The sequence below is a fragment of the Silurus meridionalis genome, chromosome 22, assembly GCF_014805685.1.
Source record: "Silurus meridionalis isolate SWU-2019-XX chromosome 22, ASM1480568v1, whole genome shotgun sequence".
Taxonomy (NCBI): Eukaryota; Metazoa; Chordata; class Actinopteri; order Siluriformes; family Siluridae; genus Silurus; species Silurus meridionalis.
The window spans coordinates 15795366-15815000 of NC_060905.1; the positions used below are offsets into that span (position 1 = coordinate 15795366).

General features: G+C 38.5%; 2 protein-coding genes across 2 annotated transcripts; one reads left to right on the plus strand and one right to left on the minus strand.

Annotated features, from left to right (window-relative positions):
• The first annotated feature begins 5014 nt into the window (after positions 1-5014).
• On the plus strand, positions 5015-11196 carry efcab1 (EF-hand calcium binding domain 1). Its single transcript, XM_046835502.1, has 6 exons — positions 5015-5143; positions 8395-8550; positions 8644-8748; positions 8852-9003; positions 9099-9203; positions 11058-11196. Exons 1-6 carry the CDS (start codon positions 5068-5070, stop codon positions 11106-11108), a joined length of 645 nt encoding a protein of 214 aa, XP_046691458.1. The 5' UTR covers positions 5015-5067; the 3' UTR covers positions 11109-11196.
• Positions 10991-19096, minus strand: rbm48 (RNA binding motif protein 48). Its single transcript, XM_046835501.1, has 5 exons — positions 18941-19096; positions 14622-14812; positions 13947-14092; positions 13328-13854; positions 10991-11241 (listed from the first exon to the last, which is right to left on the minus strand). Exons 1-5 carry the CDS (start codon positions 19061-19063, stop codon positions 11173-11175), a joined length of 1056 nt encoding a protein of 351 aa, XP_046691457.1. The 5' UTR covers positions 19064-19096; the 3' UTR covers positions 10991-11172.
• Positions 19097-19635: the final 539 nt, after the last annotated feature.

The following is a 19635-nucleotide window of genomic DNA, read 5'->3' on the forward strand; positions in this document are numbered from 1 at the left end:
GATGTCAACATGTTTACGGAAGCGGTTGTGGTATTCATCTGGAAACTAGTGGATGACACGGTACAGCTGATCAGCTGATCAGCTGACCATCAGAAGGTTTCCCAACCAGAAGCCAGGGGTGGATAAAACTGTCCACGATGCTCTGATAACCCGCTCCGCTGACTACAAAGCAGGGCTCATCACCGGGAACATGGACGAGTACAAGGCTGCATCTTACAGTGGCACAAACAGCACGCATGCTGAGAGAGCCATAGAGGTAAACACATTCACCATCTCGGAGCATGACATGTTAGCTAGCACCGGTGCTCACAGAGATATTTAACCTTTTCCTGGAACAGTCTGTTGTCCTTTAATGCTTCAAACAGCCAAACAGTCAAACAGAGACTACATCACTACCGGACACACTGGATCCTCTACAGTTCGCATACCACCAAAACCACACTGAGGACGCCATTGCACATCTTGTACATACAACGATTAGCCACCTGGACTGCAGAAAAGGGAATTATGCAAAAATTCTGTTTTCACTTCCAACTCTACCACCATCATCAAGTTTGCTGATGACACTGTAGTTCTGGGCCTGTCTGTACAATTTGAGATGGCTAAGGGACTTTAAACTACCCTCTCAGGTGCTAAGGACTTGCACCACCTTTACACCTGCACCACTGAGAGCATCTTGATGGGTAGCATAATTGTCCGCTCCTTGAAGGTGTACTTGTAAATAAAAACAAAATGTAAACACAAAAGGTTGTGCAAAACAGCAATAGCAGCAGTCCAAAAGATGTGCAAAAACAGTATGTAAAGTGTAGATATAATAAAATAATATTACAATATGGGTGGTGCTAAAGACATGTATGTGTCTGAATTGAAATAAGTATAAGTGTGGGTTTGAGTTCAGATTTGTAACAGTTCAGTAACACACGTGAGTGTGTGCGTGTGAGTTTCAGATCCAGTTCAATTCTGTGTGTTGAGGAGGCTGATGGCTTGAGGAAACAAACTGTTGCACAGTCTGGGTGTGAGGCCCAAATGCTTCAGAACCTCTTTCCTGATGGAAGGAGAGTTAAGCGTGTGTGAGGGGTGTGTGGGGTCGTCCACAATGCCATTGGCTTTGCGGATGTTGCATGTGGTAAAAATGTTGATGATAGAGGGGAGAGATCCATTGTCCTGTAGGGTCTTGCGATCTGAAACAGTGCAGTTTTCAAACCAGGCAGTTATGCAGCTGCTCAGGATGCTCTCAGTGGTCCCTCTGTAGAACATGGTCAGGATGAGGAGAAGAAGATGTGCTTTCCTCAACCTTTTTAAAAAGTAGCCTTCTCAGGATGTAGAGATGCTGCTGTGCTTTCTTGGTGATAGAGCTGGTGTTAAGTGACCAGGTTAATTTGAACACCAAGGAATTCGGTGCTCTTGATGATCTCCACAGAGAATCCATAGATGAACAGTGGAGAATGGCCGCTCAAGCCGTCAACAACCATCTCTTCAGTTTTGTCAACGTTTAGAGACCGGTTGTTGGCTCTTTACCAGGCTGTTAGCTGTTGCACCTCCTCTCTGTATACTGACCACGATCGTGTCAACAGTGAACTTAATAATGTGGTTCGAGCTGTGCATTGCTACACAGTCAGCAGAGTTAACAGCAGTGGGCTAAGCACACAGCCCTGATAGGCCCCAGGGCTAAATGTGGTGGTGCTGGAGATGCTGTTCTCGATCGGGACTGACTGAGGTCTCCCAGTCAGGAAGTCCAGGGTCCAGTTGCAGAGGGAGGTGTACAGACCCAGTAGGCTCAGCTTCTCAATCAGGTGTTCAGGGATGATTGTGTTAAATGCTGCACTGATGTATATGAACAGAATTCATACGTGTGCGTCCTTATTGTCCAGGTGGGTGAGGGCTGTGGAACAGTTTGGACGATACACAAACTTAATGGGGCCCAGTTAGGAGGTATCTGGGTCTTGATGTACCTCATGATGAGCCTCTCAAAGCACTTCATTACATTGGATGTGAGTGCCACAGCCCGATAGTCATTGAGGCAGGAGACTGTAGACTTCTTTGGCATGGGTATGATGATCGTTGTCTTAAGGCATGTAGGAACAACTGCGCTGCTGTGGGAGATGTTGAAGATGTCAGTAAAGACATCCGCTAGCTGTTCTGCACATTTAATGAGCACTCTGCCAGGAATGTTGTCTGGTCACTCCTACAAGTCGGTTGCAGCCTCCTCAAACAATCAGTGCTTTTAAAGCGGTCCTGAAGAGCAGACATGGATCATGCTGGCCAGGTTCTTACCTGCTTTCGAACTAGTCTTGAATGCTTGTTGAGGGGTCTGTATGCTGGAATTAGCATAACAGAGATGTGGTCTGAGTACCCGAGGTGGGAGGCGGGGCTTTGCCCGGTATGCGCCTGGGATGTTTGTGTAAACAACATCCAGCATGTTTTTCCCTCTGGTTGCAAAGTCCACATTCTGACTGAAATTTATGGAGCGCAGTCTTGAGAGTTGCATGGCTAAAATCTCCAGCGACAATAATAAATATCCGTCAGGTTGTGTGTCCTATGTTCCGTTAATGGTCCCATAGGGTACATAGAACCCCTCTTTAGCATTAGTGCTAGGTGGAATGTACACTCCAAGCACAATAGTGGTGGTGAATACCCGTGGTAAATAAAAAGGTCTGTATCTCACAACCATAAGGGTGGAGTTCTTACACAGTTACTTGTTAATGTAAACACAGAGTCCACCGCTGCAAGTCTTACCGCACAGGGCTGCATTTCTGTCGGCACAAAATGTGTTACTTAGCCACATCTCCGTTAAATATCCCCCCTTGCTTGAACCCAATCATCTTGTTATTCTAGATAACAAACTCAACCTGTCTACAGAATTTATTCAAATTTGAGAGAAAATCTTGCTTAAGGTCTAGATATTTCCAGACTGAAGTGGTAGCTCAGTGATTAAGGTGTTGGGACTTTTGAGCAGGTCATGAGTTCAACTACAAGGTCGTTGGGAAACTTAGTGTCCCTTAGTTTCCTTAAAATAAAAAATTCGTACATTACTACATCAGGAAATGTGTGTAATACATATTAAGTATACAGAATCACAACATAGCCCTCTCTTTCTTCGAAATAAAAGGTGATGTAAGCCTATTAAGGTTTTACTGAAGCCTAAACATTAACTTTTAATATGTAGACAGAGATAACATTCAGCATGTTGATAAAGAATATATGTTCATGTTTGAGCATCAGGTATCATTTCTTACTTTACTTTATTTCCACATCTTTCTACTATCCAAGTGTTTTCCTGAAACGATTGCAATTTCGTTCATTTAACATAAAATAGAATTCAAACATCTACAGTGCATGCAACATCTTAATGATCTTCAAAATATTTTTCAATATAATCTATACTTTAAAGTAATTTTTTCTTAAATATTTGATTAGTTTTGTAGGTTTGGAGTTGTTACAGTTCTCCAGTCTACAGTTGGGGAAAAGGGAAATAAACAGAAAGACAGAAAGAAGAGAAAATACAGATAAAAGGACTAATAACAGATACACTGAAAATATAAAATGATGGATTTAATTAACTTTTTATTTAATAAAATACAGGTCATTTCCATATCGGTGATGTTATTTAGTTAGGTAAACATACATTAATTTTATAAGGTGGACACAATGCTGTTTAGTTAAATCAGGTTAACTGCGTTAACAAAGTCCAACACTATTAGATTAAATTGTTCTAAAAGTAATCTTTTTCTAATCAATAAAAAAAAATTCTCTATTTTGCCCAGAAATGTGTGTAACGTTTAAATTCACAGGCCTCTGTGTCCATGCATCAGGCCCAAGTGTTATAGACAGTAAAAATATACACATGGATATATATGTGTGTGTGTGTGTGTGTGTGTGTGTGTGTGTGTGTGTGTGTGTGTGTGTGTGTGTGTGTGTGTGTCCAAACCAGGTACACACCTGTAGTGTTATAGAAGGTTCTATATGGAACTCCATAAGATCCATAAAGGCTGCAAAGTTACCTGACCCCAAAACTCTGCCCAAAAAATAAAAATGTGAGTCTGTTCAACCAAAAAAAAATAAAAAAAGGAAGAAAAAATAAATAAGGAAAGAAAGAAAAAAAGAAAGAAAGAACAAAAGAAAGAAAGAAAGGAAGAACGAAAGAACGAAAAAAAGCCATAAAAATCTCAGAGACTGACAAAATCATGATAAGGCCTGTGCAACAAGCTAACAGTTAGTAAGTAGCCATTTTATTAAAATAAACTTCTCTTATCCAATAATATAATAAAATATAATTTCTTGTTGTTGTTAAGTTTCATTGTTATTTAAACATTTTTGGACTTAATATCACAAAAAAAACAAAAAAAAAAACAAAAACAAAAAAAACCCCACCACCACCAACAACAACAACGTAATAAATGATGTGAAATGAGAAAAACACTGTAGTGTGTTAGTGCATGAGTAAATACAAATAAAATCAGGATTAATAAACAAACAAACAAATGAATAATAAAGACATTGACAAATCAATTAAAAAAGATATGTTTGTTCCATTACAAATATATATGAGATATGATTTAACACATTTAAATATTTATTTATTGTTATATTGACCCATAGTCATTCATTCCCTTACTGAATGAGTAAATTTAAAATGAAATAGATTAATATACAAACTAAACTAACAAATGAATACCATAGACATAATATTGCCATAATTGTCAAAATCGATTAAACATATATGCTTGTTTGTTTTATTATTAGCTATTAGATTGAGATATATAGACTGTTTTTATTTAATCAGGTTATAAAGAAATGTGCAAATATTTAAAAAAAAAAGTAAAGCTATAATATACATCATGGATCTAAAGATGTATAACTTAGTTTTATTTTATGTTAAACTGAAGGTTTCACCGCTTAGATAATTAGGGCACTAAACAGGGTGTACAGCATCAGCTGCTCTATCAGGGGGTATTTGGGTTTCAGCGTGATAGAATCGAGTTGTTCGCTTATCGCCCCCTAGAGGCGATTTTGGGTTTCCATGGTAACCGAGTGTCAACATCGTGAGTTGGTGAATGCGCTTCCAACATGGCAGAGATGTCTGCACTGAGCAGGAAGTTAATCCAAAACATGGCTGAAACCTTGTCTAAACAAGTGAAACACTGTAAGTATCATATCTTGTTGCATATTTATTTAATCAGGATCTGGATCCTCAGGCAACAGGGAAAATCTAGTTGTTTATTACCAGCTTAGCCAGCTAGTTGCATTGTTGACCTAGTACACAGTATACAACTAGTGATTGGTAATCCAGTTTTTCATTATTTTTGTTTGTTTAATTTTTTTTTATATCTATTCATCCCTTTTTATAAGCACATTTCGGAGATGTATCAGAGGATATTATTGAATTTATTACAGAGAATTAAAAAAAAAGTGCACGTTACACTTCTTTACAATTTCCAATACATTGATACTTGTAAAAGAACATCAACAGTCTAATTAAAATAATTGTTAAATTGACCCGTAGTGTCTTAGTGAATGTAACAAAGCAACAAAGTTGTTAAATAAATGTACAGATGTTATTTACAAGTGTGCACTTTACAAAGAGACCATTTGGATTCTATGTACAAATGTGACAGTTATGATGGACAATGTGTAGTTCTGAATATTTTGATTGTTCATGCTGATTATAGCCTGCGGGAAATCTCCATTGTTTTGAGTGTGTTGAGCTCCAGGTTGTTGTGGTTGCACCAGACAGCTCTCTAACCTCCTGTCTGTAATCATCCTGGATGAGGCTGATGACTGTAGTGTCGTCAGCAAACTTCAGGAGCTTGACAGAGGGGTTTTAAGAGGTGCAAGTCATTTGTGTACAGGGAGAAGAGCAATGGGGAGAGAACACAACCCTGGGGAGCACCAGTGCTGATAGTGAGAACCCTGGATATGAGTTTACCAAGCCTCACTGTTTGCTGCCTGTCTGTCAGGAAGCTAGTGATCGGGGTGGGCATGGAAATCTGGGTCAGTTTGGCTGAGAGAAGGTCAGGAATGATGGTCTGTCAAGATGTTGCAGAATATATTGCAGTCCAATGTTCCTCTGTATGCAAACTGAAGGGGATCCAGCAGAGGTCCAGTGATGTCCTTCAGGTAGGCCAGGACCAGACTTTCAAGTGTAGAGCGCTTAAAGCAGCAGGGAACTACACACTAGTGATCTGTTAAAGATCTAAGTGAAGATGGGAGCCAGTTGGTCAGCACAGACTGAGCCAGAAGCTTTCCTAGTCTTCTGTCTTTGGAAGACTCGTTTCACATCCTCTGCGCAGGTTGAATGAAGAGGGAGGCAGGAAAGGGGTGTTGAAGGGGGAGAGGTAATTGTGTGAAGTGCAGATCAGAGGGGGTGGTGGGTGGTAGACTGGGCTTTTCTCAAACTGGCAGTAAAACACATTCAGATCTTCAGCCAGTTGTTGATTCTCCACAGACTGTGAGGGTGGTGTCTTGTGCTTGGTGTTGTTCCTCAGAACAGTCCATACTGATGCTGGGTCATTGGCTGAAAGCTGTTTTTCTAGCTTTTCAAAATATATATTTTTTTTAGCCAATCTGATCTTCTTTGTTAGTGTGTTCCTGGCCTTATTATACAAGATTTTATCCCCACTTCTGTAAGCATCCTCTTTAGCATGACTAAGCTGTTTGAGTTTCCCAGTAAACCATGGTGCATATATCCGTACAGAAACTGATGTATGAAGTTACTCCGTGAGCCCGTCCAGATTGGTTGCTGCAGTTTCAAAAATACTCCAGGAAGTGCAGGTGAAGCAGGCTTGTAAATCCTGCTCTGCTTCATTACTCCATCTTTTACCAGTCCTCAGCACAGGTTTAGCTGATTTTAGTTTCTGCCTGTAGGTTGGTATGAGATGAATTAGACAGTGATAAGAGCCCCAAAGCTGCTTACGGGACAGAGTGATATGAATCTTTTATTGGGGTGTAACAGTGGTCTAAAATATTACTGTCTCTGCTGGGACATGTAACGTCTGTATTTTTGGCAGTTCACAGGAAAGATTCGCTGTGTTCAAATATCCAAGAACGATTAAAAGAGAGTCTGGGTACCTTTGCTCCGTTTCAGTTATATGTTCCGCCAGCTGTTGTAGCACTGCGCTGAACAGCTGGAAACCCGGCAGTTGTAGCACAACTAAAATGTCCAACGAAGCGTCTCAATAGTCAAAATTGTGAAAACTATTGTCCAGGATGTGTTGCTTAATGTTTAGGAGTTTGTTTCTGGTACAACTTATAGAGGAAAAATGACTAAACACAGAACAAACAAAAACAGTAGAAGAATTGTGGAGCTCAGCACCGTGGCTGCCATTCGCTGCGCCATCATGATACTACTATCTGTTAAGACTAACAGATAATTGGTTATATAGTATGTGTATACTATAGGTAGTCAGCTTTTAGTAGCCAGATACAACTTTTCCAGCGGTGGACGAAGAACACAAATCATGTTGTTGATTTAAAGTAGTGAAAAACAGGGTAATGGTATTACTCCAGTAAAAGTGCTCCCTTCAAATGTACTAAGTATCCAAAGTACTATGATTTATTCTGGCTATCATGTTCCTGTTATCATTTTTACCAAAAAGCAACTCAGTTTATGTGAAAAGACACACTTATGCTACTCTCAGCACACTGATCTATTAATAGAATGATATTAATCAATCAAACACTAAATGATTTCTATTAAAATGATCATGAGCCCAAAACATTCTTTTCAACTACTTGAAAAAAATCATGAAATAAGGCTAAAGGTGTTGTGGTGAGTTCGAGTCAGGAGTTTCTTCATCATTTATTCTGGTCAGAAACGTTTGTTATTTTATCACGTGACTTCAATAGACGCTACACATAGTTTGGGTTTTTGGTCCCAATCTTGACATTGCTACAATATTCATGGGAGTCACATAACAAAAGAACTAACGATACAGACCAGACGATATGAGACATAAAGCTACTCATTCTGTCTATCATAATTTGACCATATCTGCATTTTCTTCATTATTGGAACTATAGTTAAAGATCATGTAGACGTGCTGGGGAGTTTGCTTACTAAAAATGTAATATATATATATTATTTCTGGTCGAAGGAACAAAGTAATCTGAATGACAAAAAAGGATTCGTTTATATTGATGAAACAGAGTTTGCGCTCGACCCTGATTGGTGGATCGCTGCGTGCTCGATCAGTTACATTTTTAAGTACAGATCCGCAAAAAAGCTACTTCAATACAGTAACGAATTACATTTTCTTCTTTACTGTAAACTGCTGATCTTTGGATATCGAAGATTCCGATATATTTCGATACGCTCCCTTTCTCATACACATGATTCTTTGATTCTTTCTTTTTTGTTGATTCTTGATTCAATGATTCTTTGTTTTTGTTGTACAGTTAATAAAACTGAAACGGAGTGCCTGATCCGGTTGTTTAACACACTCCTGGGAGAAAAGACCGAGAGCAAAGCGACACACGGGTTGGACCGAGGCAAATTCCGCAACATCCTGCACAGCACATTCGGACTCACCGATGACATGATAATGGACCGAGGTTAGCAAACAAAAGTTTGGCCTCAGGTGTGATTTCTAAGATCGAGTTTTTCTGCAAAGTTTTTTATCAATTAACCTTCGTTATCTATCCCAGTATTTCGCACCTTTGACAAGGACAACGATAGCAGCCTCAGTGTTAAAGAGTGGATAGAAGGACTAGCGGTCTTCCTCCGAGGGACGTTAGACGAGAAAATAAAATGTACGATCATTTTCATTTGTGTTATATTTTCTTCTTCTGTACGAGTATCTCTAATCGCAGCACTTCTCAAGCCACTGTCCTTCTCTGTCTGAAATGCCTGTAGTCTGTTTTGTCGTGTACGACCTGAACGGAGACGGCTACATATCTCGAGAGGAAATGTTCCACATGCTGAAGAACAGCCTGATCAAACAGCTGACTGAGGAAGACCCTGATGAAGGAATTAAGGATCTGGTGGAAATAGTACTGAAGAAAATGGTAAGTGAAAAGCAATGGAATCTCTTATAAGAGAAAGAGATCTGAAATATGACAGATCTAGTAACATTTATGGTGCAAATGATGTTTGTGTTCAGGATTACGACCATGACAGCAGAATTTCATTTTCCGACTTCAGTAATGCTGTGAGAGATGAAAATCTGCTACTGGAAGCTTTTGGACCTTGTCTTCCTGACCTAAAGGTAAAAAGAACAAGAATCAAACTTTTGGTATGAAAGTGCAGGAGATGTAGTTATTTAAGGACTGTTTTGTGCATATATATATATATATATATAAACCCTGAGAAGCCTTTTTATTATTCAAAACACTGTCCAGCCTTGTGTTTCCTCTTAATTACCCTAGAACTTTGACGAAACTGCATATGTGTGACAAATGAAATACCAAAAAAACTATGATTTGCCCTAATGAACAGAATAAACACTCACTGAAAAGTGTGACGTGACGATGCTTATTATATGTGCAGTTTTTCTGTTGCTTTGGAGCATTTTTTAGATCAGAAATAAAATTCTCAGAACTACTTGTTCAACCTCCCCGTCATGTAGTAGCTTGTGCACATCATTAAGCAATTTATCTTCGTGTTAAAAAAATTGCTACGGCTTGGTAATTAATTTAATCGATTGTGTACAATTGTTTGCTGTTTCCTACATTATCAAATGTTTGTCATGCTGATCCAAATATATTATACTGGTTCTCACCTGAATTTTCCAAACTGCACATGAATCTTGATTGTCACTAATGAAGGCGAGTGAACGGCAGCAGATCAACCAATGATCAACTAGTTCTCCAAAACAGGTCAAAGGCGAATCTCGTGAACCTTCAATTGTTGAGCGTATACAGACAAAACTAAATTTCAGAAAATGGTTGAACAACCAGGAAACAAACCCGAGTACAGTACAGTGAAAGTGTGACATACATACAGTAATGTGTATGTTTGTGCTGTTAAAATTCATGTACGCCATACAGAAGAAATTCAGCTTTACTGAAAATCCTGGAATTGCGCGTCGTCATACTGACATGTTCAAACTCTTGATGTCACCCAAATGAGGATGGGTTCCCCTTTTGAGTCTGGTTCCTCTCAAGGTTTCTTCCTCATAACATCTAAGGGAGTTTTTTCCTTGCCACAGTCACCATGGCTGCTTATCAGGAATAAATGCACACCATTCACCTTAACTGTTGATTTCTGTAAAGCTGCTTTGAGACAATGTCTGTTGTGAAAAGTTCTACAGAAATAAACTTGACTTGACTTGACATTACTAAACATTTTGACGCTCTTGTTTGTTTACAATGACAAATAGACTTCTATTATTCTAATTAGATGTTCATCGCGGTTTATATTATATTTCGAACGGTACGATATAATTTTGCTAAAATTCGGTTCTTCATACGCTGCTGTTCCGAAATTCACCTGTAGGCGGCAGCGCTTCCCAAACTGATAGGCACATGCATTAATTGTGTAAACTCAAAATGTAACCCATGATCTTGGTAGGTTTTTTTGTTACATTCTGTTTGCACAGAAAAGATCCGAAGATTTGAAAACATTTTCATTGTATTACTTCAGTTATATTTAAACTTTTTTCCAACATAAAAATCTATGTTTCCTGTAGGATTTTTGTTACAGTTTGATACAAAAGGTATGAATCTTTTTTTATTATTCACATCTTTTAAGGCTGGTTATTTATTAATTATGGTTTAGATTTGGTATCGATTCCGAGGTATTGCATTTTGGTATCGTACGGACGGCAAAATTATTTAATTGAGCCATCCCTAACTGACACACATACTTACTTTAGAGAGACTCACTAAGGATTTTGAAAGAAGTACATGTTTTGCAATTAATCCATTGTGTTGTTCTGTATGTACAAATTGTTTTGAGAAATGCACTTACTGGTTTGCAAATATTAAGAATTATTCAAAAAATGCTGCTAAACAACTGAGAAAAACTGTAAAAATTCAATAAAACATCACAATGTTCTGCCATCCTTTTTTTTATATAATTAATATATGAAAAGTAATTTATTATTATTATTGTTTTGCAGAGCATACAGGCATTTGAGCAACATGCATTCCAGGATACATCAAGAACCTAAATCACTCAAATCCACAACAAAGCCAAATGCAGCTCCTGTATGTGTTATGATGTTTAGAATGGGATTAAATTCTTCTCCTTGGCTTTGCTGTGGTGGTACTGGTGGTCTTTATCTCTGAGGAAATTGATGAGACCTAAAAAAAACAAAACAAAAAGAAACACACTTAAATTAAATACATACAACATACATTGAATATTTAATTGTAAGTCTAGTGACTTATACTGTACAGTTTCTATGTAACAAACTAGATAAAGGGCTAAAACAGACCAGAATTGGACAGTGAGTGAGTGGAAGAAAGTTGGACATTTTTGAATCTAACAGAGGAGAAGATATTAGCCTCACCCCACAGTCACACATGGAGATGGAAGCTAAATGATTTGGGGTTGTTTTGGAGCAGGGAAGGTTGAAGACATATTCTGGGTAAAATATACCAACATGACAACCATAATTCAACACCATGCAATTCCATCTGGACTGCGGCTCATTGGAATCGAAAAAATAAGCGTACGTCATTCTGGATCACAAGAACAACATCTCTAGCGATGTTTTACAGGAAGCATAGCAAAGTATTTCAGCTGAATGTTTGGTGAAATAAACTGTCCTTATGCCAAGCTGTTATTCATGTTTGGGGAGAATTTTTCAATGAAAAAATAAAGAATATTTGAAACTGTATTTATTTGTTGTAGAGCTGAAACGACTTCTCTACTCCATTTAACTCCACACGGAGCACCGTGTTTCCCCACGGATCATTATTACTGATGCACCACCCGCTAAACTCTGGAGCGCTCTGGACAGGTAAACACTATGGAAGCCTGTGTCCACCATATAAAAAACATTTGCCTAATTCTGAGGGGTTTTATTTTCACAATTCTGACTTTCTTTTTAGTTAATCGGGCAACGTTGCCCCTCTGTAGTTCCAGAAAGATTTACACACTGGAAATTAAACTGGCTTTCAAACTAAGCCTTCAATCTCTGTCTAACAATCAGCTCTAGAGGAGAAGGAACAAGAAGAATGAAGCAGAGGAGCCTCGTTCATACACAACAGCTTCAAATTTCAAAACATTTTTAAAAGACAAAGTTGCAATTGCGAGAAAAAAATTAATTGCAATAAAAAAGTCGTAATTAGGCAAACCTTGTTTTTTTTTTTTTATGTGGCAGAAACGGTATTTTATACAACACAGAAAACGCTGCAGAAGAGCGAAAACAGCGAGGGGTAAAGGGAAGATTCAGGTCAAAGAACACGACTAAACAAAACAAAAAAACAGTACAGTGCATTTACCCTTTTTAAAGTAATTTAACAAATTTTTATATTTTTATTAATTATTTAAATATTTGTATTTGCATTTTGATGTAATATGGCAATTAAATGGACTAAATGGGTTTAGTTTTTACAGATATTCTTGTTTGCAATTTCAGCAATAAAAATGTTAATTTTTCTAAAAAGGAAGCAAATGAATTTTTTTTTTTAAATTACATTTTAAGAAACCTGTCTTGTTTTCTCTCTCTCTTATTTTCTCTTTTCATACTTTCATACAAAAAATCCGTACTGAATCATGACAATGTTCTAAATAAAAATTAATATATTGATTATATGAATAAATACTGAGGAAAATAAAACACATGCATTCAAACTGAAACAAAAGATAACATTCAAATAAAAAAAAAAAACCACTTCAAATACAAAGAACTGCATGCGATTCAAGTATAACAAGGTCCATTTCTGGTTCTAGTTCAATATTTAAAGTTAAGAAGCCTCAAATTATAATAGAGAAAGCAAAGCTGGTGTGCATGGTGTTCAGTGATTCGCCTCTAGAGGCCGCTCTCGTACTGAATAATGACAGCGGCAAACAAACATGACGAACATGTCCATGCACAGTCCATTCAACATTTTGGATAAGGCCAAAATATAAGGAATGCTCTGGTAATATTCTCAATCATCACACCTTCTCATTTAAAATAGAATCAAATGCATTTTATTCAGTAAAGAAATTATTATTCATAAACCCTGAGCAATGACATCAAACGCATTATTACAAAGCTTACACAAAAGAGGAAGGCGTAGTTTAGTGTTCAAGATGTTGGACTTTGATCAGAAGGTCATGAGTTTAAATCCATGCACCATTAAGCTGCCACTGCTGGGCCCTTGAGCAAGGCCCTTAACCCTCAATGCTCAGTTGTATAAATGAAATAACTAACATTAAAAGTAAATGTAATCTTACCTTTGCCATTGTTTGTCTGATTATGTTGGCCGTGGTGTTTAATGAATTGTCTTCCATGTCCATTCTTTGTTCTTCTGGAAGTTTGGGTCCAAACACAGGAGCATTTTTGTCCAGCAAATCCATCCTGTCCTCCATTTTTCTCTTCCTCTTCTCCAAACTTGCTGTCCTCGGTATAAACCTTGGTGCAGTGGATGGAGGAATTTGGGATTTTTTAGTCCTGTCTCTTTCTTCTTTTTCAGCAGATGCTGAGATTGTGCATTTTGAGGTCTGTTTGGAAAGTTCTGGGGAAGCCGGGATGAAATGATGTAGAGATCCCATCTTATCCTCTGTAGGTGCACTCGTTTTGTTTTGTGATTTAAATCCGCTTAAAGATAAACTGTACTGAGGTGCTTTTTTATGTGGCGGTAAGGGCAAGAGTGGAAACCCCAAACAAGTCTCAGTTTGAGCACTGTTCCTATCTCCCCATGAAGTAGATGCTGGTGCTGATGATCCTGCAGGTTCCTTTTCACAGTCCGTTTCTGGAACAGCTTTGTGCAAGACAATTCATAAGGCATGAAATGCATATGCAGAAAAAAATCTCGATATGTATCTAGGAAGTGGACGGGTTTAATCGCGCTACCTGATTTCACACATGCTCTTTTCACGTAGCTCCTCCTGTCTTGTAGCTTCTTTCTTATATCTTCTACAGTCTCATATTCAGGAGCATAACATACATGAAGAATGCCCCCATAAAAGCTTTTCTCGTCAGTGTTCCGCTTAGCAGCCCTGAAGAAAAAAAAAAAATCAATATTATTACAATTTTAGTGCAACTACATAATTGTCTTAGTAAGTTTAAAATTTAGAAATCAAATTCGAAATCATTGTAAACAGGTCTTAATTTTCTGATGTCCACGTATCGCTATTTCTAACGCTCACTGAAATGCTGCCGCAGCACTTTAGAATGGTTTCGTTTGTAGTTTCCGTGGTGATGCAGTTCTTTCTTTGCGCTATTTCAAATTTAATTCGCCGTATTACGACTACAAACGAGACCAACATGCAACAGCCAATCAGCTTTCTCTAATTGGCGTGAATCTCTCTTGGATTGTGGCACAGATTTAAAACAGATTTCATTTTCAGCTGTAGGAAAATGCAAGTTTAGCGACATATAGCCTAAAAAAAAAAAAGAATTTAGGGCTCGTTTAAGGTATTTGTGTGTTTTTGATATCGTGATACAGGTCTTAATTTTCATTCTTAGTGATCTTAAAAAGTATTACATTTGACTTTGTGAAACCTGCAGAAACCCTGCGACCCTCACCTTGCCATGGTGAGTTTCTGGAACTTGATGAGATAAACTTCGGTGAATTGTTCAGCAGGATATTCATCGAGAATCCTATATTCCTCGATCACACCGTAAAGAGCAAAAAGTTGCACCAGCTCGGCCATCACACCGATAGCAGGCACTCCTTGCACCAGAAGAAACCGAGACTCCAAGTTAATGGTATAAACCTAAAAAAGCAGACAAATTATAGGACAAGAAGCAGAACAACCAACATGCAAATAATATAAAAGAGCACTCTGAAGTACAGATTGATTACCGAAACTGATTGAGTAGGAATGGAACGGTTCCTCGAGTAATTCGATTACAAAAATTAATCAAGGCAAAATTATTTGTAAAGGAATTACTCGAGGTGCGTGCTTAGTTTAGTCTATTTAACTACACATGGCGCGCTGCGTTTCCCACGGACCATTATTACTGACGCACCACCTGCTAAACTCTGGAGTAGAGACCTGCACTCCCACAGGAACGAGTGCGGTGTGGGACAAGACTCAATTGGTGAATGCGGATGAGTCACTGAGTGCTACAAATATCAAGTCAAGTCAAAAGGCTTTTATTGTCATTTCTACTATACACAGTGGTACACGGTAAAAACGAGACAACATACCCCCAGAAACCTGGTGCTACACTAAACAACACAAAAGGTACATAAAGTGCATCGAGTGCAACCTAGTGCAAACAGTGCAGCCGAAAAACAGTACAGACAGACAACAGTACAGACAGACGAAAAACAGTAGACAGACAGACAGACAGACAGACAACACAAGACAGTGTGGGACAACACATAACACAAGACAGCACCTACCAGTAAACCTCCTGTATACTCTGAATACACAGTACTGTGCAAAGAGAACTATAAACACTATAACCAGGAGTATGTATGTATGTAAACAAACACAATACAGTGCAAAAACAGCAGTAGCAGCAGTCGAGAGGTGCAAAAAAACAGCATGTAAACAGTGTAATATGGTTAAGTAAAAATAAGAATAATTCACTATCCTCTGTAAGGTCTTGCGATCTGAGACGGTGCAGTTCCCAAACCAGGCAGTGATGCAGCTGCTCAAGATGCTCTCAACGGTCCCTCTGTAGAACATGGTCAGGATGGGGGAAGGGAGATGAGCTTTCCTCAGCCTTCTCAGGAAGTAAAGACGCTGATGGGCTTTCTTGGTGATGGAGCTGGTGTTGAGTGACCAGGTGAGGTTATCCGCCAGATGAACACCAAGGAATTTGGTGCTCTTGATGATCTCCACTGAGGATCCATCGATGATCAGTTGATCCATCGATGATCAGTATCACTTCATTATTAAAGGAAGGAACAAACACCACAAAACCTTGGCCTGTTTTTTTCTTTTTATAAGATATCGTTTCAGTTGATGTTCTGCATCAGCTGAGTTTAACTGAATCAGATCACAACCTGGATCATCTCCTACCTGTGTACAAACCCCTTGCATGCAGGCAACCAGCAGCCTCACGCACACTGAGGACATGTGAAAGAATGTTTTGGCACAACTACGTGGGAGGAATTGTGCAGTCCACATGGGGAGGATATTGACAATCTAACAGACTGTATTACAACTTCTGTGTAAGCTAATCAGCAGATCAGAGAAGGAAAAGCATGCTACAGGAGGAAGATGGAGGATCAGCTGCAGCAGAACAACATTAGCGGTGTGTGGAAGGGGATCAAAACCATCACTGGTCATAAGGTGCCCAGCTCTCAGGCTGAGGGTGACCAGAAGTGGGTGAATGATCTGAATTTATTCTTTAACAGATTTGATCAGCTACCAAATTTTGAAACAGACCAGTAGCACTGCCCTCGCATCTGATGAAGACGTTGGAGAGGATGGTGCTTACTCATCTCAGACCTCTGGTGAGCCTATCAATGGATCCACTTTAGTTTGCCTACCAACCTGGCATTGAGAAAAGGCTGGGAGCACAGTGCGAGTCATATTCTTTTTATTTGTCACCTGCAGAATCGTTGGTCTGATCACGGATGATGATAACAGGGAGTACAGAGGACTGATTCAGAACTTTGTGGACTGGTGCCAACAGAGCTGCCTCCAGATAAACGCGAGGAAAACCAAAGAACTGGTGGTGGATTTCCGTAGGCACAAATGCACTTCGCGTCTACCAGTAAATATTCAGGGAAAGGACATTGAGAAAGTGGACAAACACCTGGGTGTTTATCTGAACAGTAAACGGGACAGGACAGAGAGAAGATAATACTGAGGCAATTTCCAAGAAGGGACAGAGCAGACTCTTTCTGCTGAGGAGACTAAGGTCTTTTAGAGTGCAGGGAGAGCTACTGAAGACCTTTTTTGACTCTGTGGTTGCCATTTTCTATGGTGTGGTCTACTGGTGTAGCTGCATCTCTCCTGCAGACAGGAAGAGACTAAACAAGCTGATCAGGAAGTCCAGCTCAGTCCTGGGGATTCCTCTGGACACTGTACAGGAGGAGGGAGAAAGGAGGATGGTAGCTAAACTATCATCATTGCTGGAGAACGCCTCTCACCCCCTGTATGAAACAGTTTAGTCTGTGAGCAGCTCCTTCAGTGACAGACTGTTACGTTCTAAGCTGCTCCCAGTGAACCAGTCACCATGATACACACCGTTATTGTGTTTAAGTGTGCAAGAGTGCATGTGAAATATGTTTGAAAGCGTAACTACTTTATTTGTGGTCACTTTTTCTTTTGTATTTATACACTAAGATGTAGAACACTTGTATTATTTCTGTACTTTTTATATACAGTAGAACCCCGGTGCTCGACCGTTTCAGAACTCGACGGAATCGGAATTCGGTGCGAAATTTCGAGTAAAATTCGCATCGGAATTCGAACAAAAACCTGGAATCCGACCCGATAAACCGCGTGATAATTATGTTATTTAACTCTGAACCATCTAAGTGTGATTTCTGCGTAATGTTTTGTATAAAAAGGCAAAGTTTGGGTAATAACTTGGTGGTCGAGAACGGATTAATCCAATTTGATTTATTTCTTATGGGAAAAATATAACGGATTAGCGTCGAAGTCCGGGGTTCTACTGTATTTTCACATTTCTTTTCTTTGCTGCTGTAACACAGAACTTTTCCATTTTAAAGTATATATATTTGTATTTACATTTTGATGTAATATGCCAATTAAATAGACTAAATGGGTTTATTTTACACAGATATTCTTTTATGCAATTTCAGCAAAGAAAATTGTATATATTATATTTTTTACAATAATATATTTTCTCTTCTATATTTAGTATTTCTCTTTTTTTTTGTTCATTGTTGGAATAATCGGTAGAATACTTAATTACTTAAATAATTGATAGCAACAGCTCTACTATACATACTATTTATATGTTGATATTTGGACCTGATGCCATCCAATTTATCAGTGGCAGCCTGTAATTGCCAGTAAGATCTTTTCTGCTGGTCTAAACTCAGAATCTCTGACATATAGTTTACTATATTTTTGTCCATGAATATTTATTCTCAATAGTCTATTCTCTTCGTTCCATAGTGAATTTAGATTGGAGTTTCTATCTATTCAGATTTCAGCCGTCACATCACGTGTTGCAGAGGTCAAGAGTATCTGTCTGCCATAAGGGCTGTTAGTATCTTCAAATCTATGTTGCATGAAGCTGTTTCTTTAACCAATCAGATTGCGACTTGCTGACTCCGAGGCCCTCTAGAAGGCATCCAATCACATCAGCATTTTCATGTCCTGTGACTGGATGGTCAGAAAGAGCACTAGTCAGAGCTCGCAAACCGCATCTATAGCAAACTGCACAAGCTCAAATCTATTCATGTGGATTCAATAGTTTTAATTTAATAATTTTTTCATTCCACAATAACTGAAAGAGGAGAAGAAATTGATTTGGCTGCAGATACACTTACAAGGACATTTATAAACTTTTCAGCAAAAGATCCCTGCACATCCTGAGAAAAGATCAGCCAAAACATTTCAAAACAGTTGTTAAACTTTTTATACTTTTGTGTGTGTGTGTGTGTGTGTGTGTGTAGGGGGGATTTTAAAATCCCCAGAGTCATTTTATGAGGTTAATGTTGATGCTTCTGCTAGAGATGATGTATGCAGGTGTTCCGGCTGTGGCTACAGTGAATGGAGAATTGTTGAATTGTGTTCATTGGGGTTCTTGCTTTAGTAATGCCTTTCATTCTTACATTATATGCCATTTAATGCCTTTCCCAACCATCCCATGGAAACCTGAGCTCCTAGCTGATTCTGTCAATTCCGATCCATTATCTTGACTTCCTTTTAAATAAATAAAATAAATAAAAAAACAAAGCTGACCTTGACGGCTTTTGGTCTCCTTCCTTCCCTGTACTTCGGTCTTGTGTGACAGACCTTTTGCTGCTCATGGTGTTTGTACACTCGGGGTGCATCCCAAACAGAGCTGCCCCTGGACGCCGCCATGTTTTCTCGCTTTCTTCCCTGCGCATGCGCACAACCAATAAGCTCTCCTGATGCTACATTCAATGGCATTAAAATTGTTATCAAGTTCCTAAAGCGAGCGTTTCTGTAAATCTGTAACTACATATTTAAAATACGATATCAAAGATGACAAAATAACCCAACCCATTTTTATCTGCCGCACCTCTGTATTTACAAACCTAGTTTCTATAATAAGTTATATTTTAATGTTCGATGCGATCACAATGTATTCGTACGATGACAAAAAATACTATTTGTACAATATGTATAGATATATATTTTATTATAGTGAAGGGTGTGTTTCAGTTGTAGTTATTCGATCGATTTATTGGTTGAGTTTCAAGGATGGATTATAAGTATTGATAATTATAAATACATCTAGGAAGCATGAATGCTGCATAAGACCAAACTAATCTATCTACGATGGCTTCCCCAAAAAAATACAATACAAATAATTTCAGACTTTCAAATAAACAATATATATTGAAAATATTTTCTGAATGCAGTAAGTTTAAGTTGTTTAAAATGTGTTGCTGTCTCTAAAGCGGACAAAG

Bases quoted from the DNA above. Each gene is read 5' to 3' on its own strand.
- rbm48 (XM_046835501.1), bottom strand. From the start codon at position 19,063: ATGGCGGCGTCCAGGGGCAGCTCTGTTTGGGATGCACCCCGAGTGTAC. The intron at 14,813-18,940 runs GTCAGCTTTGTT...CTGCTTTTTTAG, and splicing joins GGAGACCAAAAGCCGTCAAG to GTTTATACCATTAACTTGGA. The intron at 13,855-13,946 runs GTAGCGCGATTA...TCTTGCACAAAG, and splicing joins AAGAGCATGTGTGAAATCAG to CTGTTCCAGAAACGGACTGT.
- efcab1 (XM_046835502.1), top strand. From the start codon at position 5,068: ATGGCAGAGATGTCTGCACTGAGCAGGAAGTTAATCCAAAACATGGCT. The intron at 8,551-8,643 runs GTTAGCAAACAA...TATCTATCCCAG, and splicing joins TGACATGATAATGGACCGAG to TATTTCGCACCTTTGACAAG. The intron at 9,004-9,098 runs GTAAGTGAAAAG...GTTTGTGTTCAG, and splicing joins AAATAGTACTGAAGAAAATG to GATTACGACCATGACAGCAG.